At 38.7% G+C, this 26,865-nt stretch overlaps 1 protein-coding gene across 5 annotated transcripts in view; it reads right to left on the bottom strand.

Moving 5' to 3' along the window:
• Nucleotides 1-3,056: 3,056 nt before the first annotated feature.
• Nucleotides 3,057-26,865, bottom strand: part of LOC124722908 (glyoxylate/hydroxypyruvate reductase A-like) — a 63,569-nt gene continuing 39,760 nt past the window's right edge. For all 5 annotated transcript variants that reach the window (XM_047248052.1, XM_047248053.1, XM_047248054.1 and 2 more), the window contains 2 exons: nucleotides 10,959-11,232; nucleotides 3,057-3,316 (listed from right to left, as the gene is read on the bottom strand). In XM_047248052.1, the coding sequence (XP_047104008.1) occupies nucleotides 3,185-3,316; nucleotides 10,959-11,232 (406 nt within the window). In that variant the 3' untranslated portion in view covers nucleotides 3,057-3,184. The remainder of the gene's footprint in view (nucleotides 3,317-10,958; nucleotides 11,233-26,865) is intronic.

The following is a 26,865-nucleotide window of genomic DNA, read 5'->3' as shown; positions in this document are numbered from 1 at the left end:
AACAAGAACTCTCAGAAAATTTGCACTCTTTATTGCCTATTAGCTAATAACTTGCTGTTTTTTGTGACATAAAATTAAATATAGGATACATAAAACTAGTACAGACAAGAGACAAACAAGACAGTACACATTTCTTCAATCCTTAGGTCCTAGCATTTTTGTCCCTCTAATCTTGCTACAGCTTTACATGGTGTGCTTTCCTTTTTGCGAATGAATATATTGCCTCAAAGTTCGTCACACGTTTTGCTACATGAAAAATCTAAATGTTGTTGTCTAATTCTGAAAAAGTTGCTAAAAAATACCCAAGCCTAGTGTGGTTTCTCGATCTGGTTACGTCTCTTTTGTCACTGTTTGTTAGATAAAACAAAATACGCCTTTCTAATATTGCAGCAATTGCAACACACACCAATTAAACGAGACTGTTTTGGCACAAAAGGTCATGCACAAAGCTTTACGTTAGAAAAACAATTTCACATTTTATTCATACGCACCAGTTTCTCAAGTGTGAGATCAAAAAGTAGTAGTATGAATTTTTTATATAAATATGGAATCGTCATATTCTTCCATAATTTGTGTGATGTCCCCGTTTCTTCTCCTTCCTCGTTCTGACAAACAATCTTGCTGCCATTAATTCTGTAACTGTTGCTGTCATTGTCGAAAGTTATTCTCTGCTTAACTTCACTAGCCCTACCAGAATCACCGGTTTAGTTATCCCGCAATTATTCTCCGGTTAGGCATTATTACATGTCCGTACCACGCGCGCCCTATTCGGAGAACAGAACTTAGTGGGTGCTAGTCGGGGACTGTACAACTGACCCAAATAGTGTAGCGATCTGGCCAAAACTTTTCTGCCCAAAATTTCATTTTCTTGGATATACCGAGGAGATAATACGTAATCTTTCTTACCTGTTATTCCTGTTAGTGGTGTATTTCCACTCCGGTAGTCTGAATCTATGGATTTTTTTTTAGAATAATTATAATAAAGCTGATCATTCGCAAACTCAGTCAGCCATACAGACAAACAGCGATTGGCATTCGTCCGTTCAGCTTTATTACGCTGAGCTCGTAAAGCCCCATCCCCTTTTGTCTGCAGGAAAGTTTATTTCTAGATGCAACAAGGATTCCCCTGGCAGGGACATCAAGTACACTTTGCACGCATTCAAAAATCAGCTTAGATTTATTCAGAAATCAATTTAGAATGTGTTAAAACTGCTCAAAAAACCAACAGGGATGCGTTTAAAATCATATGAATAACTGATATACCAATATGCGCTGGATATTGGGCACTTTATGAAACAAGGTTTTTTTCTTCAAGAATATGAATTTGTTACCCCCCAGCATGGTAGGAGCTGAAGTTGACACCCATCGGCCACAGCACACACTCAGGAGGTGTCCTGACTTGTGGCAAGGAAATCAGATGATGTCACGGTACGGAGACTGATGCCGATGATGATGAGGGTTGCACTCTGGACATGATTTGATGGCATGACTTGTGCTGGGGAACTCATGCAGTGATGATGAGGAAAATCACTCAGGAGCCATCACTCACTTTCAGACATGTTGATGGCAAACTAATCACTTTCGTCTTTGCACACCCACCAATGTGGAGGGCAAGGATGCACTAATTACTGAATCTTGTGTCGCCAGACTACTAAACCCTTGAGAAATCAGTAAATCAGATGATGACCTTCACTAGGAGTCATCAGTTGGTCAAAGAGTATGATGACGGTTAATACTACTAACAATGCTGACACCAGAAGAACCACCAAACAGAACTTGTTTTGAGGCAGTTCACTTCATATGCCAAAGCAATTTTTAAAACATCACTCGAAGTAGGATTAGATGTTTCTAAAGTCTTTCCACTAACCTCATAATCTGGGGCCAGGTGGATGATAACGTCCCAAATTAAATAATCTGCACACCATCATTTTGACAGGAGCTAAGTCTTGTAAATCAGTAGCCCATGCAGATAGAATTGTTTACTTTGCTTAACATGCTGATTGAACTTGAGTCTGGCTGCAAAGACATGCATTTGGCAACCGTAGTATTTAATCAGGAAACTGAAAACTTCAGAAAACTTCAAATTACGGGGGCCAAGAGTGGGCGTAATTTTTTCCCCACTTTGTGCAATTTACTACTACACAACAGTAACAGTACACAACAGCATTCAGGATCATCAATTTGACTTGCTTGCAGTGCAGTTTGAAACACTGTAAACATATCTCCCAACCCTCACTTGCCTACTTGAAGGAAGCAAATGGTAGAGAGGGAGGTGCGGAAACAGCAGCTGCCACCTGTTGTTGATTTTGGAGAAACTGTAAAAGCAACGTATGCTGTCCCTGCTGCTGGTGCTGCAACTGCTGCTTCTACAACTTGATAAACTCAGGATCCATGGTTTGCTACACAAAACAGCAGGATGAACAAGTTCCTCATCGCCAGTTTTCTACTCTTCATCGCAAAGACAGACTGTTTATTGTCACTAGCTCTGGTGGGTACACCAAACCGCAGGGTACAAACACATGATTCTATAAGCTTGCAATAGATTTGAGTTCACAAACTGAAAGAAACACTAACGTGTCTGGGACGAAGTGAAGTTAGCATAGAAATACAACAGTTCCAATCAGTAACCACTTGAGAGCGGAAAACAAACTAAGTCAACTTGGCTGTACAATGGCACGACACAAACAGTAACGAAGTACAGCAAGCAATGCACCAAGCTGTGAGCACGGGCCACAGGCTCAGTGACAAACAGTCGCCACCGGGTAGCGCCACGTGATGTGCATATCTCGGTGGTGGCTCCCCTTACATTGGTGGCCTGCAGCCACTGCTCGCAGCCTTGGTACATCTGACACGCCCATGTCCATGCTAAGCACGAAATCTGAATCACTGTCAGAGGGAGTGAGTTGCTAGTATTTCAGCCACAGTTCTACAAATCAAACATCTCAATACAATGTATGGTGGGTAAACACAAATAAGGTATTTTGTACAGTTTACAATAAAATAAAATTTATTTAATCTTAATGCATCACAAATTTATCACACTCAAGAGTCATCACTTTGTGATTGAAGAAGCTTTGGTATTTATTGAACATTTCCACACACGAAATTATGAATTATTACAAATGAGTAGATGGCGATGAACATTTGAAACTGTAACTTACACTCCAACATGAAGATTTTAATATTAATAGCCTTTATCAAAGTCTACAACATTTAGTAGTGGCTTGTTGTTTTTATACTTCTCATAATTTTCCATAAATCGTCTGACAATGTCTTTGGCACGGGAAATACCAGATATATGAGGCGTAACAGTTACCTGCAAAAAATCATCACTCTCAGTATAATTTTCACAGTTTTGGTTATTCAGCTAATTGATTAAATGTAAAAAATTTGCTTGACAGTGCATCTTTGTTACACAAACATTTAAAACAGGAAATACTGTTCCTAAACCTGTTAATAAAATACAAAAGTCTGTTAAAATGAGGCTATGGCGGAACTTTACCATGGTCTGTACATTCTCATTGGCAAATATCACTCCTAATGCAAAACACAAACTGAAGGGATAAAAGCCACAGGAGCACACACAAATAAATTATAAAAAATTCAGGATTTTCATATGTTCAAATGGAATACATAAAATGACTCCTCGCAAAGAGTTATATGCAGAAAAAAAAAAAAACATTTTGTAATACAAGCAGGGTATTAGTTGAAGCTATAGTTCTCAAAATAACCATCACACTGTTTTCTTCATTGTGTACATAAGGGATTTTCCTATGTCTATGTGCTTCACCAGTTTTCGGTAGATATCAAAGGATGTATTATGAGACATAAGAAATTATTCAGATCATTAAGGGAATTCAGTCATGGGAAAAGTGAGATAAAAGTAGGAGAACATGAAGTGGGGCTAAAGTAGTAAAAGGGGAAGCCACCCAGTAGAAACCAGCACAGTTCCATCATTGCTAACATTGGTTTATGAAACATGAAAGAGGGTTATATACATGAAAGAGACTTGGCGACACCAGAAGGTTTCAGATATATAATGTGAGGTAGATATTTTGAAACCATAGCTTAACTGTAAGTCATTTCCTGGGACGGATGTGGAATCTGATCATTATTTATTGATTATGAACTTCAGAGCAAAACTGAAAAAAACTGAAGAAAGGTAGGAAATTAAGAAGATGGAAGTGGAATAAACTGAAAGAATGAATGGATGTGAAGAATTTCAAAGGGAGCATCAGGCAATGATTGACTGAAACAGGGGAAAGGAAAACAATAAAAAACAAATGAGAGATGAAATAGTGAAGGTAGCAGATGATCAAACAGGCAAAACGACAACACCCAGTAGAAATCCTTGGATAATGAACCAACTACTGAATATAACTGATGAAAGGTAAATATATAAAATTGGGAAAACAGACATCCGATAAAGAAAATTGACAGAAAGGTCACAATGACAAAGCAGGAATGTCTAGAGGAGAAACGCAAAGCTTTAGAAGGATACATGACTATGGGAAATGTATCTGTTAACTATAGGAAAATTAAAGAAGCCTTTGGAGAAAAGGGAAGTAGCTATTTGAATGTCAGAAGCTCAGATGGTAATCCAGTACTAAGCAAACAAGGGAAAGCTGACAGGTGGAAGGGATATGTGGAAGTGTAATACAAAAGGAAATAAACCTGAAGAAAATAGTATGGAGAAGGAAGAGGAAATACATGGAGATGAGATACTGTGAGAAGAATTTGACAGAGCACTGAAAGACCTAAGTTGGATCAAGACATCTAGAGTAGGTGACAATTCTTAAAATTACTAAGAACTTGGGAGAACATACCATGACAAAGCTATTGTATCTGGTATACAAGGTATGAGAAAGGTGTAACACCCTCAGACTTCCGGAAGATTGTAATAACCCCAATTATAAGAAATGCAGGTTCTAATAGGTGTGAATCTGATTGAAGCATCTGTCTAATATACCACAGCCGCAAAACACAGACATGAATTATAGTGAGTACTGACCCTACAACTTATCTTAGAACATAGGTTGAAGAAAAGCAAACCCATATTTATGGTACTTCTAGATTCTGAGAAAGCTTTTGACCATGTGGACTGGACTACACCCTTTGAAATTTTGAAGGTAACACAAATAATATAATGGAAGGTTATTTACGATTTGTACAGAAACCAGGCTGCAGTTATAAGGTTCAAAGGACATGGAAGGGAAGCAGTAGTGGAGAAAGGAATGAGACATGGTTAGAGCCAATTCCCATGCTATCAAGCTATGCACTGAACAAGTTGTGTAGGAAATTGAGAAGAATTTTGGAATGGAAACTGAAGTTCAGTCAGAAGAAATTAAAACTTTGAGGTTTGCTGAAAAACTGTAAATCTGTCACATATGGCAAATCATTTAGATCAGTTGAACGAAATGGATAGTGTATTTAAAAAAAAGATGAATATTAATAAAAGTAAAACAATGGTAATGGAATGTAGTCAAATTACATCAAGCACTGCTGAGGGAAGTAGGTAAGTATGAAGCACGAATAGTAGTAAACGAGTTTTATTTGCACAGAATAATAACATGATAGCGAATGTATAGGTGACATATAATACAGACTGGCAACAGTATGAAAAACATTTAGGAAAAAGAGTAATGTATTAACACTGAATATAAATTTAAGTGTTATGAACCCTTTTCTGAAGGTATTTGTCTGGAGTGTAGTCTTGTACAGAAGGGAAACATGGATGTGAACATAGGTGGAGAGATCTGATAACTAACGAAATGGCTCTGAATCAAATTGGGTGGAAAATATATTTATGGCACAACATCTCTAAAATACATTTATGGCACAACATGACTAAAAGATAGATTTAGTTGAAATGACATATCCAGAAGCATCAAAGTATTGTCAGTTTGGTAATAGCAGAAAGTGAGAGTGTGTGTGTGTGTGTGTGTGTGTGTGTGTGTGAGAGAGAGAGAGAGAGAGAGAGAGAGAGAGAGAGGGGGGGGGGGGGGGGAGATAAAATTTGTTAGAGGGAGAGCAGGACTTGACTACAGTAAGCAGGTTCAAATGGATATAGGTGATTTAATTATGCAGAGATGAAGTAGTTTGCACATGACAGACTATTGTGTAGAGTTGCATCAGACCAGTCTTAGGATTGTAGACCACATCATCAGCGTGAAAGGAACAAATACTGTGGAACCTCACATAGCGAGCATAATTCGTTTGAGAAACTTACACATAGTATGAAATACTTGTCAAGCAAAACAATTTATCCCACATAATTAAGGTAAAACTGGATAATGCGTTCCATGCAGAAAAAGTACTATAAGTTTTATCTTACTCATGCAATTTACTCAAAGAAAATTATACATACAATATTACATACTTTATTATTCATGATACATAACTAATTCTTTTTCACTAGAAAGCTATCTGTAGTCATTTGTTTCTGCCGAAGCTTCAACACTTGGCGAAAATGAGAGACATCATTATCATCAAATAAATTTGCAGTGAACTTAGACACTGCTTTATGGGGTGACGATTTTCAATGTACAAAGCAACCAATTCCCATGCTTTCAGCATTTCTCTTATTGCACCAGAAGATTGCTGCTTTGCTGTTACCACCTCCTCCGCCTCCTCCGCCGCCACCGCCGCCTCCTCCTCCTCCTCCTCTGAACTCATTTCCACACCTTCCTGCAACACACTGCAACTCCATAAGCTCTTCAATGGTCATTCCTTGGCAATGATCTTCCCCAAACTCATCAGTATCATCTCTAAAATACATTTATGGCACTTCTAGTCCCATGCTCTTGGCCAAAGACACAATCTCGTTGAGTACAGGCTCCACAGCTACTGACTCAAATGCCTTAGAGTCACATTCAAGAACGCACTCCAGCAAAAGCTTCTTCCAAGCAGAAGTGAGAGTTCTCTTGGTAACCCTTTCTCACGCCTTTTCAAACATCTTGATGCAGGCAACGATGCTGAAGTGATATTTCCAGCACTCCCTGGCAGTGAGATCGGAAATTTCAATCAACTCGAAACAATGCTAGAAGAGTGCTTTAGTGTAGAGCTTCTGAACATTAGAAGTAATCTGCTGGTCCATAGGCTGGAGTAATAGAGTGGTGCTGGGAGACAGAAACTGGATCTTGATGAACTGAAATTTTTCAAGGAGGTGGTCTTGTAGTCATGGAGAATGGGCAGGTGTGTTGTCCATAGCAAGCAAGACATGGATGGACAGATTCATCTCAAGCAAATATTTTTTCACTGAAGGACCAAACACTTCATTGATCCAAGCACAAAAAGGATCAGGTGTCACCCAAGCCTTGTTGGACCTCCACATCACATGTAACCTGCTCTTCTGGACTTTACACTTCTTGAAGACTTATGGAGTTTCTAAATTGTAAACCAGCAGCAGTTTGATTTTCAAATCACTATTTGCACTGGCACAGAATAGCAGCATGAGACAGTCTTTCATTGGCTTGTGACTGGGCAATGCATTCTGCTCTGCTGTTATAAAGGTACACTTTGGCATCTCTTTCCAGACTAGACCCCACTCACCACAATTAAAAACCTGTTGTGGCAGATAACCTCATAATCTATGAGCTCCTTGAAGTTGCTTATGAAGTTCTCTACTGCATTTGTGTCAGAGATGGCTGCTTCGCTGGGCCTCACAATGCTGTGGGTGCCGGTTCTTCTCTTAAGGTTCTTGAATCACACACAGCTTCCCTTAAACACTTCTTCAGTAGTTGATGATCCTGGCATCGACGTCGGCAAAAATCATTCTCGCCTTCTCACAAACGATCTTCTCATTAATAGTAGTCCCTTGCAATTGCTTTTCATTTATCCATATGAGGAGCAACCTTTCGACATCATCCAGAATACAAAACCATTGTTTAGATACTCTTGTCACTCCCTTTGAAGCATCTATTTCCTTAAACTTGTTATCGTTCTTGCTCTTGAGGATAGTGCTAACAGTTGATGTGGACCGATCGTACGTGCATGCTAAATCAGCAACGCTCACACCACATTCACATTTTTAATTGGTTTTGCATTTAATTTCTAAGGTAATTTTCTTTCTCTTATGGTCATCTTCTTGCAGATTTATCCCCGGGGATATTGTGACAAAGGTTATTAAAATCTGCACACAAAAAACACTGTGTGATTACAAGTTTAGAAAAATGTGTTATCAAGCTGCACTAAGATGGTAGCAGAGAGCGCACTAAACCCAGAATACAGTATATACTAAAGACATTGCTCATATGCCACTGCCGATGATGAAAGATGTTCATATTGTTGAACGTTTCTGCTGCAGCACGTGAATGGTTGGTGATGTCACACAAAATTGTCATCATGTGAAACATTGCTCATTAAGTGAGTAATTTTTTTACATTTTGTTTTGCTCATTGTGTGAATTGCACGTTATGGGAGGTGCTCGTTAAGCGAGGTTCAACTGTAGTGTGAAGGGAACAAATAAAAATATCTCAGTGGAGAATCTGAAGCTTTTGTCATTGCCAATACTTGTAGCCTCCCTACTCTTAAAGTCCTGTATAATTCTTTAAAGCATAGTTGAAATGGGGGAAAACAAAAACCGTTGCTTAATAAGATTCACTAACTAGAGTGCTTATCATGGGTTTTGTACATGTATTATAAACAAAGAAGGCAATGACCTGATGTTAGTTCTCATGTTATTACCTTAATGATCATTCCATGTAATCATAGTAAAGTCAATTTTGTGCAGGTATCAAAATAATTACCTGTTATATGCGGTTCTGTAAACATTTTAGGACAGATGATTTTCAATTTACCCAATGGGAAATTGAATTCACTTCCTGTGAACATGGGTGGTGCAATGAAACTGGTAGAAAACAAATAATAAATTTGTAGAGCTGATGGCAAACATCAATTCCTCAAACTACAGATAACTAAAAAGTAGAGCATTTTTCCTAAACAGGTTGCAGCTCAAGGTAAAGCTAAATCTCTACTAGTTTGGCATACAACAGCATCCAGAATATGAACTTAGAAAAGTTCAAAATAAGTGAGAAATTTCAAAAAATATTTAACTGCAGATTTTAATAGATACCTTTGAAAATGACATGGCATTCTCTGCATGAGAAGGCTAAAGTAATTGAACTCATTACTGAGAAAGATCTGTGAAGGAGTCAAAGAACTATACAAGGCTGTTGACTGGACGATGTGCGAGTCCACAACACATCCCACGCATGCTCTACAGGATTTGGATCCAGAAACCACACTTGCTAGTCCACACATTGGAAATATTTACTTTTGAGATATCCACATGAGAAGCTTAATTCAGATGGCCATTATTGTCCATGAAGAGCAAGTTTAAATCAACAGCACATCTTCGCCAATGCATTGCCCATGTACACCTTGTGTAAGTGATACTACTGCCATCTGTATATGTGCATATTGCTATCCGATGACTTCTATCACCTCAGTGTAATAGGGCTCCTCTCTGCACTACCGTGAGTGTAACACACACAGCCAGGATGTCTGGCAGACAACTTCTTTGAATCTCCTTTACAAAGTTTGTTTGGTAACTGTATCAATGAGGCAGCTGCAACGTCTGCAGACTATTGTCTAAGACATTACTGGATTTTACTGTGTAACTGCGACCAAATTTTATTTGTGTTGCAGAATGGTTACTCTTGATGGATGTTTCATTAGCCTACGTAGTACATTTCCCATCTCCTTAAACTATCAGTGAAACCTTGACTTTGTAGTAATTTAACACTACTGAGAATGATGCTTGTGTCTATTTCTAGGTATCTGAACACTCTAGCTTGAAAAAATGGGCCAAGATGTGGTGCAACACACACACACACACACACACACACACACACACACACACTATATTGCAGTTTTAAAGAATATAACACCACATCTAATTTATTTTGACTATTCATAGTCAGTATCTTTGGTTATAGGGTGAAATCAGTAATTGTTTTGTAACTTAAATCCTATTATCGACTTATAAACAAATATACATTCTGTACTAATTATACACATTTGGAGGAACAACTAATAGTATTCTTAAAGGATTTATTTGGCTCTATTCAGAAACTGTTAAAAAGAACCAATTTTTTGATGTGTAAAGTTAAATGAATGAGTTAAGTTTTAATCGTATTTTCTGTATAGTAAACATCAAACAATGTGTCGTTTCAGTACCTATTATTGTGAGGATATATAAGGTCCCAATTTTTGGTCCTGAGACAGTCAGTCCAGGGCCAATTTTCAGACAAGAAACCTGTGTTGGTTAGATCAACAACAATGCATCAACTTAACTGTGAAATAAGTGTAACACAATTAGGCTGTGTGTTAAAACAATGACATTGTCTGTTTCCATATGTACCACTTTTATTCTTCAAGAAATGTGAACACTGTGGTTAGGCTTTTACTGCGCATAGATGTTCAGCAGGAAACTATTATTTCAGTATGTGGATATTTTCCTGCAAACTATTAATGAGGCTTATCGAAAGTTAAACAATAGTGCACTGGCCATATTAAATGTGTATATGGGGGGGATTGTGAACAGTGAAAGTAAAAAACTGTGACATGCAAATGTGCACCTGTTGGCTACATCATTTAAAGAAGTCCGTGTTTGACTTCCACCCCTCATTTTTCAGCCAGTATAGCAATGCAGTACATCGACACTGAGGACAACAAACGAAGGAAAAAAGCAGGCAAACCATCACAAACTGCCTCTGCGAAGGTAGATGAAAAACTCTGATAGCCTAATATCAGCTCCAATTCTGACAATATTACTTGGGTAAAAACAGTTTCCAACGATTACACAAAAATCAATTTATAATAATAACTATCTTTAAAACTGTTATCATGCAGAGCGCGCGCGCACACACACACACACACACACACACACACACACACACACACACACACACACACACACACACACAGAGATAAAAATGTTAGTAACTAAATTATACCTGTGGCATTTTCCAAAGTGGATTATCTGGTGGCAATGGCTCTTTCTCAAAGACATCAAGAATCGCTGCTGACAGCCACTTATTTTCTAATGCTGTTATCAGATCCTCTTCTTTCACCACTGATGCTCTTCCAATATTGATAAAAACAGTTTCCTTTGAAGCACAGTTCTTCAATAAATCTGCATTAAGAAGTCCCGTAGTCTGAGGTGTGGAAGGTAATACATTTATGACATAGTCACACTTCTGCAAAAACTCCGGTAAATCTTCCACTTTTCTGAAAATTGTAAATTTTGTGATCAAACTGTAACACTGAAATGCTAAAAATTAATTCAAAACAAATCAGTGCATAATGATCTACATACAATTGTACAAGGACACACAGCTAAGGTAGGTCATCTTAAATACAACCACAACAAGCAAATATATCAAGGTGTACATTTCACTAAGTCATAGCACACAATATGGCAAATTTTTTGACATATACAGGTCACTTTTAATGTTTATAACTGTTGCATTATAATACCATTTTTTAAACTGGCATTGGAAAGAACCTTTGAAGAGAATCTCAGTACCATACCGTGTGTACGCGACTATAAGACAATCTCTTTTCGATGAAACTCGTTGAGGAATTTTAACTGTCTCACCAGTCAAAATCAAAAACTGTTTTATTGAACTAAATCATTTGTCTAAAAGTTATCATTATATCTATTCTAAACTTACGCCATTTTAGATTGTCTACCTTTTGGTATTCCAAGGAGAAGTAAAAGAAACAAAAATGAGTGGTTTACATTAATTAGTTCATCACTTCCTTTCTTTCTTACTAGCTAAGTGAATAGTTTGTGGTACTACTGTTTTTAATCACCATCACTAACATGTTTATCATCATCTTCATTTGCAAGCCTCTTGCCATTTCTTTTTTCCTGGCACCCCTCCTATGTATGTCATCTTTTGAGACATCCATAGCATTGAATATGCAACACTTTTTAATATTTCTGTAGAAGAATAGTAACGAAAGTTTGTATCGAGTTTATATCTTAGCTATTCAGATATTTTTTTCAGGGTTACTGTGCATTATGTGGATGTGATGAATCTGCAAGACATGTCTCTGAGCTTAAACATGATAAGATTTCTAAAAAAAACTGAATACGATCTGTAATAGTTCTTTTTTTCTTATCTTAACAGTAAAACCAAATCAAACAACAAGCCATTTAGCCAAAATAGACCAGCTAAAAAACACATTGTTATAAGGGGCAATCAAGAAGTTTCCTTTTGAAGGTCGTACAGTCCAGAATTTCGGAATCTGTATGCCAAACAGGCAAAATCACCTTGAGCACTGAGGCAATCATCCCACTGACACACCAAGTTGAAGATCTAATTTGGTAAAACACAGTCTCTTACTGCTTCAAGAAGTCTGTAACTATCCGCTGCACATCCATGTCAGACATGAATTGCCAACCCTCTATGACTTTAAAGGACTGAGAGCATAGAGAATGTGGGGGGAGATCAGGACTATAGGGTGTGTGCTCGAGTGTCTCCCACTTGAGTCGGCTAAGCTTCTGCATTACAACATTTGCGATATGGGGATGTGCATTATGCACAGAACTTTGTGCACAATTCCCACAAAATTGGTTTTCGACAAACATGCTGCCCCACACACCTTCTTCATTCTCCAATGGATATCTACCGCTCTTTGTCCTTCGGCAGCCAAGAAAAGAATAACAGCACACTGGTCCTCTTTGGATGCGTCTGGTAATAACACTGCCACAGCTTATGATTCCACATCTTCCGCCTGCACATCGGAAAGACATGGATGCCACACTAATCCCTTGCATACATGTTGATACTAATATACCCACACTGGAGTCGTGCTATATTGCATATAAGCTACAGCAATGCACTCAAACGGAAATTTGCTGATTGGCCCTTATATTATCACACATTTATCTGAAACTAGAGTTACTAATTGCTCAGATGTGCAAACGCAGGACCCAGCTGTAAAACTAGTCTAGCACAAAACTTGAACTCTTTTCTGCTTTGTCTACCAGCATGTTACATTATTATTGTATAGTGTAACAATAAAACATTTAAAATTGAAAGGAAATATGATATGGTGTGATTTATTACAACTGTGAGGCCAAATAGTGGTATCACTTGGTATTTACATACTACGTATGCGACTGTCAGGTGCAGAAATCTACCTAATATTTGCTATTCATGAATTTCTGACCCTCATAGGAAAAAAATACATCAAAGCAAATTCTCCTACAGAATATGTAATGACTGGCAAGTAACTCTTTCCTTTTTGGGAGTGTTGCTCATTTCAACACTATTTGTCTTAAAACCCAAAGAAATTTGTAATAAGGTAGGTGCAACAGTAGAATAGAGAAATTTTTATTTACACACATTTGAGATGTATGTAGGAATACGGTCTGATGATTCAGGCAATCTAATCATCTTTCAGGTGCTCTCAAATGTCTAGTCACTCATATATAGACTCAAGGAGAACCACAACCATTGGTAACGGACATATCCATATCCCACTAGCCTGAACCTTGATCGACTTGAAACTGACTTTAGCGGGAATATTATGCAAAATAAATGTGAAATGCCTGCAGAGTTCCTGCCCAATAGGATGCTGAGTTCAAATTTGCATATTTCAATGAGAAAAATGGTGTTTTACATTCCAAGGTAATCTCGCTGTTTAATTGTGACATGTGTAACGCAAAGTGTTGACAACATACAGGAAGATACAAGTGGCTGTAAAAAACTGACTTTCGACAACTGGACTAAGGAAGAATTGGATATGTGGGAACATCTATGCAACAAATATAGTGTTGGGTACAAAACAAGCAGAAGGCCCCTTGTTGCATTCTAATTTTCAAATGTCTGTACATTAAATTCTTACGTCACTTACAAAATGAACACCACTATAAAGACACAAAGAAGAGTATTTCTCAAGGAGCTTAAAACTAACATATCCTGGAAAATGTTGTCAGGAAATAGGTAATAGCTGTATAACCCATGTTATTAGTGTGTATGAAGTTGTTTCTGATGAGTAGAAGTATAGAAGTAATGTATCAGCAGCAACAGGAGGAGCAACGAAAACATGAGAAGAGCTCTGCCAACACTGCAGTAATGAAGAGATATCACATCTGTCCTAGCACAAACATTAACTAGTGTTCACGATACTGTGCTGCTGGCAATAGAAGTGCGTGTAAAATGCTTTCCAACATTGCATGCAAAAAAATATTTAGTGAACTGAAGTATTTTGATGCTTCAAAATGTTTTGCGCTATAATGCTGATACACAGCTACCTTTATTTAGCACAAAATAATGCCATTAAATGCTGATAAGTAAATAATGTCTGTACTTAAGGAATTAACCATTTTTATAATTTGTTTTCGATATTGCAGTGCCTGTGTTATTCTGATGACAATGTACTGTGGCGACCACAGCAATTGTGAATTCATCTAATAATTTGTTTTTATCGATGAGCAATTGTTTTTATTACCTAAAATCAATAATTTCTTTAGATAAAATTAATTTTTTTGCAGGAATATAATTTAAAATATAAACACAAACATGAGATGACCTCACCCAAGTATAGCACAGCAAAGAAAGAACAGAGGGCCAAGGTTTTGGAAGACCAGTCACTGGTAAGCTCAATGCTGAAATTTGTTGCCCTTCAATGCCAGCATGAAGCATTCGAGAAGTACCAGACAAAAATGACATGGAAGACGATGTGAAATTATGCAAGTCTCGAAGTCAATTTGTCTTAATGGCCTTTCCCTGTTCCAGAATCCTAACAGTTGACTTAAAATAGGGAGTGAAGCACTGTGAAACCGAGATGGATCACTTTCTTCTTTTAACAGATAATATAATAAGGATATGACAAAAGGTACTAATCCACAGTTGACACCTGACTGATTCTATATCAAGCAACCAAATGGTGAGAAAATTCTGACAACCTGGGTGGAATACTCAACTAAAAACCAAAGTTTCTGTTGTTTTTGCTGTAACCACTTCAGCTCAGACTCAAGTTTGAACAGTAAATTTCAATTTTTTACTGTTTTTCAAGATTGAAGGAAACTTAGTCCAACAGTTTACAACCATGAAACCTTGGAGCAAAAAAAAAAAAAAAAAAAAAAAAAAAAAAAAGTAGAAGAAGAAAGAAAGAAAGAAGCCTTAAGAACAAGTCAAACTGCCAATGGAACAACTGATAATATCACCCAGATCGTATCTAAAACAGAAAAAGGAAAAGGTGAAATATTTTAAAAAGACTGCTAGATGTCACTATGTTTTGGGCTGAATACAATCTGTCATTGTGTGGACACAGAGAGCATATTCTGCAGAAAACAGGAAATTTTCTGCACCTTATTAGACAGTTATTTAAATATGAAGCTGTACTATGGGAAGACTTGATCAAACTAGAACAGACCACACCACACCAGACCATAGAGTCACAGATGGATAAAATATTTACAAGCTATTTATCACCCACTACACAAAATGAAATAATCTCACTTCACACAGGTATAAAATCAGTGAAATCATTTGTTATGTTCACATAGAAAACAAAGAAGTTAAAGGAAAGGAGTCATTTCTAGGTTATTCTAATGGGAAGAAAGCTGTTAACAGAAGATATTTTACAAGTTACTGAACAGGATGGCCTGGATATGACAATGTGCCTGGGATAAAGATATGACAATGCTTATACAATGTTGGAGTGCATTCTGGAGTTCAAGAATGAATCTGTAAACTTAATCCTAAGGCATTGTTTTACCTTATCCAAACCACTCTTTCAATCTGTGCAGATTACACACTTCAGCAACAGTTCCATTATGCGTGATTTTTTTTTTTTTTTTTTTTTTTTTTTTTTTTTTTTTTTTTTTTTTTTTTTTTTTTTTTTTTGGAACCTTAGACAGTTCGTACACGTTATACTCAGCTTCTACCAACAGATGGATGATCCTTCTGAAAAATATTGGATTTACAATTATGAGATTCTCAAGTACATGATCGAGTGCGCACTATGAAGCTGTTACACTTGTGTTTCAGCAATTTAAAAGATTATTGGTGCTGTGGAGGAACTGATTCTTTGGAAGCCACAGAAACCAGAGGAGTTGTTATAACTCTGTTGCCTGCATTGTGTGATTTGTCACTTCTGTGTTTATGGAGTACTGTCCTGGAAGAAGTCAACCATGTTCAGAAGTACACTACTGGCCATTAAAATTGCTACACCACGAAGATGACGTGCTAAGGACGCAAAATTTAACCGACAGGAAGATGATGCTGTGATATGCAAATGACTAGCTTTTCAGAGCATTCACACAAGGTTGGCACTGGTGGCGACACCTACAACGTGCTGACATGAGGAAAGTTTCCAACCGATTTCTCACACACAAACAGCAGTTAACAGGCGTTCGCTGGTGAAACGCTGTTGTGATGCCTCGTGTAAGGAGGAGAAATGCCTACCATCATGTTTCCGACTTTGATAAAGGTCGGATTGTAGCCTACCGCGATTGCGGTTTATCGTATCGCAACATTGCTGCTCGCATTAGTCGAGATCCAATGACCGTTAGCAGAATATGGAATCGGTGGGTTCAGGAGGGTAATACAGAATGCTGTGCTGGATCCCAACGGCCTTGTATCACTATCAGTCGAGATGACAGGCATCTTATCCACATGGCTGTAATGGATCGTGCAGCCACGTCTCGATCCCTGAGTCAACAGATGGGGACGTTTGCAAGACAACAACCATCTGCACAAACAGTTCGACGACGTTTGCAGCTGCATGGACTATCAGCTCGGAGACCATGGCTGCGGTTACCCTTGACCCCGCATCACAGACAGGAGCACCTGCGATGGTGTACTCAACGACGAACCTGGGTGCACGAATGGCAAAACATCATTTTTTCAGATGAATCCAGGTTCTGTTTACAGCATCATGATGGTCACATCCGTGTTTGGCGACATCGGGGTGAATGCACATTGGAAGCGTGTATTCGTCATCGCCATACTGGCGTATCACCCGGCGTGATGGTATGGGTTGCCATTGGTTAGACATCTCAGTCACCTCTTGTTCGCATTAACGGCACTTTGAACAGTGGACGTTACATTTCACATGTGTTACGACCCGTGTATTTACAGATTCCTGGAGTCAGCTTCAGAATTTGTATTACTAAGATGAGAAGTGTAATGTTCTTTTTGTAGGACAAGAGGTATTATCTTGCTGACAAAGCACTTCGATTCCTGCAGGATACATGTGACAACACAGGCATTCCTGTGGAAAAAAGTAGAACTGTCAGGAAGAATAAAATGATGCCTGGAAAGAATGCTGCACACAAGATTCTGACTTCGCACCAGGATCTGAGGAGGTTAATGGTAGAGTTGATCGATGGGTTTCTACAAGAAATTGATATACTTTGCAAACCATGGAATGTGTATCAGATCATTTTGCTGTTTGAGAATCCAGAAATCTGATTAAAACCTCATAAACTGAACTTCTCAAGACCATAAAAAGTGTAACTGGTAATTATGATAAGATTTCTGAAGATCATATCATTGCAGAAATTCCATGCCCGAGATGATTTCTGCAAATTCACCAAAGTTCCAATAGAAGACTCTCTTGGTTGGACAGCTTTAAGATTCTTACAATTTGTCAGTGAATATGAATTTTCAGAACATGCTCCCAACATAATTTTGGAATTAAGGTGTTTCTCAACTTTGTGTGTTTGGGTAGTGTCATGTTGGAGGAGCTATGTCCACAACAGGCCAAGTGCCAATCTCTGGTTTCTCAACTGAAAATAGTGTATCACTTTAGATGAAGCAATTTCATAATTTGTTAGAAGGTTAGAAAGAAGAGATTCTAAGGTATATGTTAGTCACCTATCACTAAAATCTTTCATTATTTGCACCACTTATGACAATGAATTAAACTATAAAACTGCACCAGATGGCAAATCACCTAGCTATTGTGTGTGTGTGGAGGAGAGGGGGGAGGGGAGGGAGGGGAGGAGGAGCAAGTTAAAACACTGCAACAGATGGCACATCACCTAGCAATACCACTGTTTATGAATGTCTCTCCGTCTAGATGTGAGTATAATATTACATAAAATCTAACGGTAATATTACAAAGACATAGAATAAAATGATACATAAATTGTAATATTAACAGGAACACTTAATAACGGCACATGTGCTAAAAGAAGCTTGTCGTGAACTATATTTTGCAATTCCTTAAAACAGTAACACTAATTGAAAGCATCAGTTACATCACAGGAGTAAAATCATTCCATCATAAGTGTGCTTAAATATGAAAGCAAAATTTAACCTCGTTACTGCAAAGACGAACTGAAGCTAAGATCTGGACAAAACAAGAAATTACTGAAAAACTAAATCGTAAAAACAAACTTAATCAAGATCTATTTACAACTCATCTAAAGTCAAAATTTAACTTTTTTAATGTGTAACTATGCTACTATATTCATAGATATATATTTGGCAGACCAGTCAATACGTATGTAGAATTCACAAAAACAAAGCTGAAAACTTAATGAAAGCACCAACACTGCACTCAAAAACAAAAACCAGAGATTGTTTCACCATTTCAATTCTACAGGAGTAAAAACTCTTATTACCAATATATTGTTCACAACTGAAGAAGCAGATTTACTAAATAAATGCCTAAAATACACCATGAACCATTATTCCACAACACATTTATAAAACACCTGGTAGCTACAACAAAAGTGGCTACTGATATGGCGAAACTACCCAAACATGAACAAAGTGAGATAACCGCAGAAACAACAAAAATCACAGACGTAAAAACAGGAAAAAGCTAAATAAAATGACACTGAATTACACGGCACAAATACCAAATTAATAACACAAAATGACAACACTGTTCAACTGCAAAACGTTTTACAGAATAACATCATCGCACAAACACAACATAACCCATCCAACAAATATAATGCTCAAACTAGTAAAACAATAAAAAATTGTAATGCAATTTTCACTGACTATAAAAGAAATCATGCACTGTCATGAATCTATGCACACCACAATCGAAAAAACACAAAGACCACATCCTAAACTGTCCAGTAATAAATTGTACAGACAGCCCAAGAGATAAACTAAGTAAAAAGCTGAACATATTATTAAGAAATTGTACAGATGTAAAAGAAAAGACTTTATAGAAAGCTCATGAACACTAGCCCATAAAAAAACTCATATAAATCCTCCAAGCAGGCAAGTTCATCTCTTTTGATATAAGAAATTTATATACAATCATACCAGTAGTTGAGACAACTGAAATAATAAGACAACCTTCTCAGATAAAGAAAGACAGATAAAGAAAGGCAACCCCTGTTGAAACTTAAAAAAATCATAAAATTACTACAGCTTACTCTACCACAAATTATTTTGAATTTGATAAGAAAATACACACACAAAGATGGCATAACAATGGGAAATTGCATTAGCAGGTACCGTCGCAGGTACATTTTGCAAGGCACTAGAAGAAAAATTTGTTGCCTTCAATTCTCCAGTTTTTCAACAAAATTACCTACTTCTATTGGTATATAGGCAATACATTACTACTAATAAATGGAGATGACAAGGATATCTAGACAATTCACCAGCAATTAATCAGAACTAAAATTCACAATAGAAATAGAAAACAACAAATCCATCAATTTCTTAGATTTAAAAAAAAGCAATGATAGTAACCAACACAAATTTGAAATTTACAGAAAACCTACAACTACAGCCATCATCATCATCATCAATAAAAATTCAAGCCACCCAAAGTCACATAAATATGCATACTTTGAATTGATGTTCAATAGAATCATAAATTTACTGCTGGAAGAACAAGCAATAAACACTAAAATACATAGCACACAGAAATAATTTCAATGTAGATATAGTTATCAAAATCAACAAAGACCAGACCTAAAGCAGACAACATACATAAAGACATAACACTGAAAAGAGATGACAAAACTAAATCCAAACTGACATATGTACCAGCAACATAGACAGGTAACATATCACACAAAATAAACAACTTGTTAAAATAAACATAAATGCAACTAGCATTTCACACTACCAAACAAAGTTGTGATCAGAAAAAAGTGACATCCCTGTCTGTTCTAATCCAGGGGTATACAAATCTGTTCTAATCCAGGGGTATACAAAATTTCCTGCAGTGACTGCAATAGTCTTATGTACATTAGACAAACAGGACAAAGTTTTAGTATTAGATTTACAGAGCATACTAGAGAGTGTGAAACAACCCATCAACTTTTTAGCCACACCCGAAAAATAAAAATCATAGAGCAAACATAATCCAAAACACTATAAAATTTTTACGTAGGGTACCAAAAGATCGAACCATGAACACTTTGGAAGAACTGGAAATATATGCACACACAAATAGATCTCCAAATGACATCCTACACAAACACAAGAACCGCAAACATGAAAATTATGAGGAAAACTTTACTGACATAATAGAAAGAGAAATGGGATGAATACAAAATCATAAACAAAAAACGACACATAATGTTAAGATCACACATCTACATAATGCACAGTACCTCTGACAAAAAACACTTCTGACTACCTAAGATATAGTTTACTTTTGCAGAGCATCACTGGAATGATCTCTTATTTTACAACTGTAATAAAATAACATTTTTAGCTCTTTCATTATAGATTTAGTTGAGATCCTGGCTAGGCAGCAAATATTCATTGGTCCTGCATAGATATTAAAGGTTTCTTCAACTTTCCCACAGAACGAGGGCAAGGTCTCTCTGATGAAGCCACTCACTATAAAGCTGTCAGAGGTGAGCTTTGAAAGGTCTATTTATGACAACATCTATTACTTGATGTTGTGAAGTCATGCCACCTAGAATTATCATCAGATCTGTTCTCTTCTTTGATATCATAGCTTGAACTTCTTGGGTGAGGGGTGTCCTGAAAGGATCCACAGTCAGCATTTTCCTTCTGTTAAGCAAAGAGCATGTTATTCTGTTCTAAATAACTTTCAACCAATCTATCATCATCTATCTCTTTTCTTGGTGGGGTGTAAATCTAGCTCACGTCTGCAGTAAAATACTGCACATTCACTCTGGGTAAGCTACATGAGCTTGAGTGACTCGGCAGCCAGACCTCCTATGGATTTTCTGACTACAAGCATGCAGACTAACTTAGACAAACAAACACAAGCAAAGTGTCCTCCTCAGGACCAGATGGCTAAAAAACTGAGACCTTCAGTTCTTGCTTGCCAATTAAACATAGAATGAATTAGCTGAGCTAGAAGTGATTGTCAGAATTTCTTTTAAGTAATAATATTGACATGGTTTTAATCCAGGAAATCCATGCATCAAGCAAATATGATCTTCGTAAACAAGGAAGGAATATGGCTTGGAGCTTACTGGATTAACTTACCACTACATTGATGGTGCTGCTACTTAACTTACAGCTAACACTGATTATGCACACCCAATCTCGGCAAATGCAGCTGATGAAATTCATAATGTTTCAATAAAGCTTGAAGAGCTCACTATCTTTACTAGCTACAAACCACCTAATGTATAGTGGCCACCAAATGTCCCAACAATTACTGTCCACCCACCAATATATGCTGGTGATTTTAACAGCCACCATGAGCAGTGGAAGTACGCACAGAACAACAAATGTGGTAACACACTTGTTGACTGGGCTGAAAATAACAACATTTACATAGTTTTTAATGCCAAGGATTTGGATACATTTTGATCAACTGCATAACCCAGACCTCTGTATTATCTTCCATGATCGTACAGACCAACCAATTCTTACATCAAGAAAAGTCTTGTCAGACTTCCCACATAGCCAACAAAGACCTGATATTCTCAATACTGGCTTATCTTCCCCACTAGTTAATCAATGCCACAACCTAAATGGCATTTTAGAAAGGCAAACTGGTAGGGTTTCTCAGACCACCTGGAGAAATATATTTATTTCATTCCACCAGAACTACCGCCATTTTGTTGGAGCTGTTCTTGCATCTGCTTTTTCTAATGGATATAGAAGAGAATACACTCCTGGAAATTGAAATAAGAACACCGTGAATTCATTGTCCCAGGAAGGGGAAACTTTATTGACACATTCCTGGGGTCAGATACATCACATGATCACACTGACAGAACCACAGGCACATAGACACAGGCAACAGAGCATGCACAATGTCGGCACTAGTACAGTGTATATCCACCTTTCGCAGCAATGCAGGCTGCTATTCTCCCATGGAGACGATCGTAGAGATGCTGGATGTAGTCCTGTGGAACGGCTTGCCATGCCATTTCCACCTGGCGCCTCAGTTGGACCAGCGTTCGTGCTGGACGTGCAGACCGCGTGAGACGACGCTTCATCCAGTCCCAAACATGCTCAATGGGGGACAGATCCGGAGATCTTGCTGGCCAGGGTAGTTGACTTACGCCTTCTAGAGCACGTTGGGTGGCACGGGATACATGCGGACGTGCATTGTCCTGTTGGAACAGCAAGTTCCCTTGCCGGTCTAGGAATGGTAGAACGATGGGTTCGATGACGGTTTGGATGTACCGTGCACTATTCAGTGTCCCCTCGACGATCACCAGTGGTGTACGGCCAGTGTAGGAGATCGCTCCCCACACCATGATGCCGGGTGTTGGCCCTGTGTGCCTCGGTCGTATGCAGTCCTGATTGTGGCGCTCACCTGCACGGCGCCAAACACGCATACGACCATCATTGGCACCAAGGCAGAAGCGACTCTCATCGCTGAAGACGACACGTCTCCATTCGTCCCTCCATTCACGCCTGTCGCGACACCACTGGAGGCGGGCTGCACGATGTTGGGGCGTGAGCGGAAGACGGCCTAACGGTGTGCGGGACCGTAGCCCAGCTTCATGGAGACGGTTGCGAATGGTCCTCGCCGATACCCCAGGAGCAACAGTGTCCCTAATCTGCTGGGAAGTGGCGGTGCGGTCCCCTACGGCACTGCGTAGGATCCTACGGTCTTGGCGTGCATCCGTGCGTCGCTGCGGTCCGGTCCCAGGTCGACGGGCACGTGCATCTTCCGCCGACCACTGGCGACAACATCGATGTTCTGTGGAGACCTCACGCCCCACGTGTTGAGCAATTCGGCGGTACGTCCACCCGGCCTCCCGCATGCCCACTATACGCCCTCGCTCAAAGTACGTCAACTGCACATACGGTTCACGTCCACGCTGTCGCGGCATGCTACCAGTGTTAAAGACTGCGATGGAGCTCCGTATGCCACGGCAAACTGGCTGACACTGACGGCGGCGGTGCACAAATGTTGCGCAGCTAGCGCCATTCGACGGCCAACACCGCGGTTCCTGGTGTGTCCGCTGTGCCGTGCGTGTGATCATTGCTTGTACAGCCCTCTCGCAGTGTCCGGAGCAAGTATGGTGGGTCTGACACACCGGTGTCAATGTGTTCTTTTTTCCATTTCCAGGAGTGTATATCCCATGGTGAGATGAGAGATGTGAACACTTATATGAACAATTTAACAGAAATGGAGACAGTGACATTGGATATGAACTACTTCATCTTGATAATGCAAGGAAGGTGTGCTGGTCTGGGACACTAGGAAACTTGAATTTCAACCATTCCAGTAGGAAGGCTTAATCCTTCCTCTGTAAGTTTGGTGGCTCCTATAATAAAACTGATCAGAAGACTGGTATTTCAGCAAGTTATATTGCTAACCATATATTAAAAATGTCTCGATCATCCAAAGACAAACAGTGTGCCTCCAGGATTAAAAAAGAGCTAACAAATCTATAAATTCAATCTCCAAGAAATTCAAAATTCTCTTCCCCATTCAACCTAAATGAAATAAAGGCAGTTACAGCAGAGGTTAAAAGTGATAAGGTTCTGGGATCTGATAATATGCATCCCATCTTGGGGAAAATGCCCAACACTGGCTGGCTCGCTTTTTCTCCATTATTTTAAAGATGGGAATGCTTCCCAAGGAACTAAAAAATACAAAAATTGTGCAAATCTTAAAACATAAAAAAAAAATCACCGAAAACTCCTCCATAGCTTTTTGGCCTATTTCCCTGCTTAGTTGCACATATAAGTTCTTGGAGAGACTTATTTACAGTAGAATTAGTGGGCGTATTTTAGAATACATTCCAATAGAACAAGTGGGATTTACGCTTCATTGAAGTTGCACTGACAGGGTACTAGCTCTGTAAATTTTCACAGAGGTTGGTTTCCATAAGAAACTAAAATCATCTATGGCCTTTATTGATCTTACCTCAGTATATAACACCGTCTGGACAGAAGCTATGATTTACAAATTACTGAAAATAATTAAATGCCAAACAGCTGCATTTCTCATTAACATGATAAGCAAATGATACTTTCAGGTTTGCTTGGGTGAAAGAACACTAACAGAGGACCTAGTAACCATTGATTTATATTTCAAAAAATGGAGACTGAAGCCCAGTATCAGTAAGAGTGCGGTTTGTGTTTTTGACCTTAGTAACAAACAAGACAACACTGAGCTGAAGTGTTACTTGATGGCAATATTTCATCACAACAAGTACTCCAAGTGTCTTGAATCACACTTAATTGCACTCTTATCTTATAAAAAAAAATCTGGATAACACATATGCCATGATAAAAATTCACAGCAGCATCATTCAATCTGTGTGGCACAACCTGGGGGAGGGCCTACATTGGAGACTATGTGTACATCAGCTATTGCAAATGTGGTTGCAAAAGTCCTCTAACTCCAGTGCCTTCATTTGGACAATTTCCTGACTAATCAGAAAGTCTTCACTACATTCTCTCGCAAGTACTCGGCAACTTGCTGCTCCTGTCTACTGGCTTCCCCTGCTAAGCAATAGCTACCCACCACAGTTTTGCAAAACTGAAACCATTCTTAGAGATTGCCACAATATACAGGAGAATACAGAACTACCCATTCATCATGACATACCTGTCTTATGAAGAAACAGGCTTCATGGTTCAAATGGCTCTGAGCACCATGGGACTTAACTTCTAAGGTCATCAGTCCCCTAGAACTTAGAACTACTTAAACCTAACTAACCTAAGGACATCACACACATCCATGCCCGAGGCAGGATTCAAACCTGCGACCGTAGCGGTCGCGCGGTTCCAGACTGTAGCGCCTAGAACCACTCGGCCACCCCGGCCGGCAAACCGGCTTCATTCGAGACACCCAACACTACTGTACATTGAACAGCTAGCTACAGGTAAAAACAAAGTAAAAGATCTCTGGACCAAGAACTGCCAGCACTTCAGAAATTACCAGGAACAGGAATGGTTCATGAGATTTAACTTTGATACTGTCAGTGTCTAACTTGGCAGGAAACTGTGGGTCAAACTAAATAGAATCCACACTGGACGTGATTAATGCTCTGACTCACTCAATAAATGGGATATTGTGGAGTCTCCTAGTTGTGACTGTGGTACACTGAAACAATCTATTAGACATATATGAGACTGCATCTTATGATGCTGTAAGGACAAGTGGAATAATTTTACGAATGCCAATGCCGCAGTGATGGAATGGATTAGGAATCTAGATGTTAATGTTTAGTTGATTTGTTCTTGTTTTATGCAATGACATTAATTCAATATTATAAATGTACTGCATTTGTGTGCCATATGAATGACCATGATTTTCTTGGCGTCTAAAGATCAATATTGAAGGCAGATTTTTCTTCGGGTATATCCTTCCTGCAAGGAATCCCATATGGGTGGATCTTTCTTCCATCTGCTAGCACACCCAGCATTACTGTTGTTCTGGTCTTTTCATTGCCAGAACTTCTTATAAGAACACTTTTGACACCCTTCACATTGACAGTAACATTTCATGGCATATCAGAATAAACAGGCATGTGATCAATGTTGCCCATATGGCATAGCAAACAGTATTATGTCTTCATCATCATCACACACCATCCAGTACTTGCTATAAATTCTACGACAAATATGGTTGAAAAAATTCCTGTAACTCCATTGCCTTCATTTGGACAATTTCTTGACTAATCAGAAAGTCTTCACTACATTTTCTCGCAAGTACTCAGCAACTTGCTGCTCCAATTAATGAGGCCTTCCCTGGTTCAGTCACCTGAAAGTCTAGTGTGTATAAATGGCATTCTTTAATTTATTCTTCACCTGATGTCATCTATGAACATTCACTTCTGTGATACCAAAACTTCTTCCTCTGGTCAGTTATTTGTGGCCTCAGCAACACAATCACTGGTAACCTACGACTAGTGTCATATTGTTCAAATGGCTCTGAGCACTATGGGACTCAACTGCTGAGGTCATTAGTCCCCTAGAACTTAGAACTAGTTAAACCTAACTAACCTAAGGACATCACACACATCCATGCCCGAGGCAGGATTAGAACCTGCGACCGTAGTGGTCTCGCGGTTCCAGACTGCAGCGCCAGAACCGCGCGGCCACTTCGGCCGGCAGTGTCATATTGTCTGCATGAACCAATTGTGAACTGAAAACTTGTAGATCTACATTTCACAACAGTCACAGCTGTGGTTTGCATCCATTATGGCTTGCTACAATTTACAGCCATTACAGCATTGACAATACAAGCAAACTGAATGACAACAATATGTTGTTCTCTCCAGCTCCCTACAGCTGACTCAGCAAAAGTCGTACCACTTTTAACATTTATGGCAAATTAGTATCACTATAACTGTAATACTGTGCAATATTTAGCAAGCCCTACTGTTGACAAGCCTACTGCGAGGTTGAGGGATCTTGGTGGTGAGTTAAGGCATTACATTCTACTGAAGACAACACGTTTACTAACTATTGACTGGGTGAAGCTGATCCTTATAAAGTAGTGAGGATTTCT

Source organism: Schistocerca piceifrons, chromosome X, assembly GCF_021461385.2.
Source record: "Schistocerca piceifrons isolate TAMUIC-IGC-003096 chromosome X, iqSchPice1.1, whole genome shotgun sequence".
Lineage (NCBI taxonomy): Eukaryota > Metazoa > Arthropoda > Insecta > Orthoptera > Acrididae > Schistocerca > Schistocerca piceifrons.
Note: the sequence above shows the minus strand (reverse complement) of the source record. Positions and strands in the feature narration are given on the sequence as shown.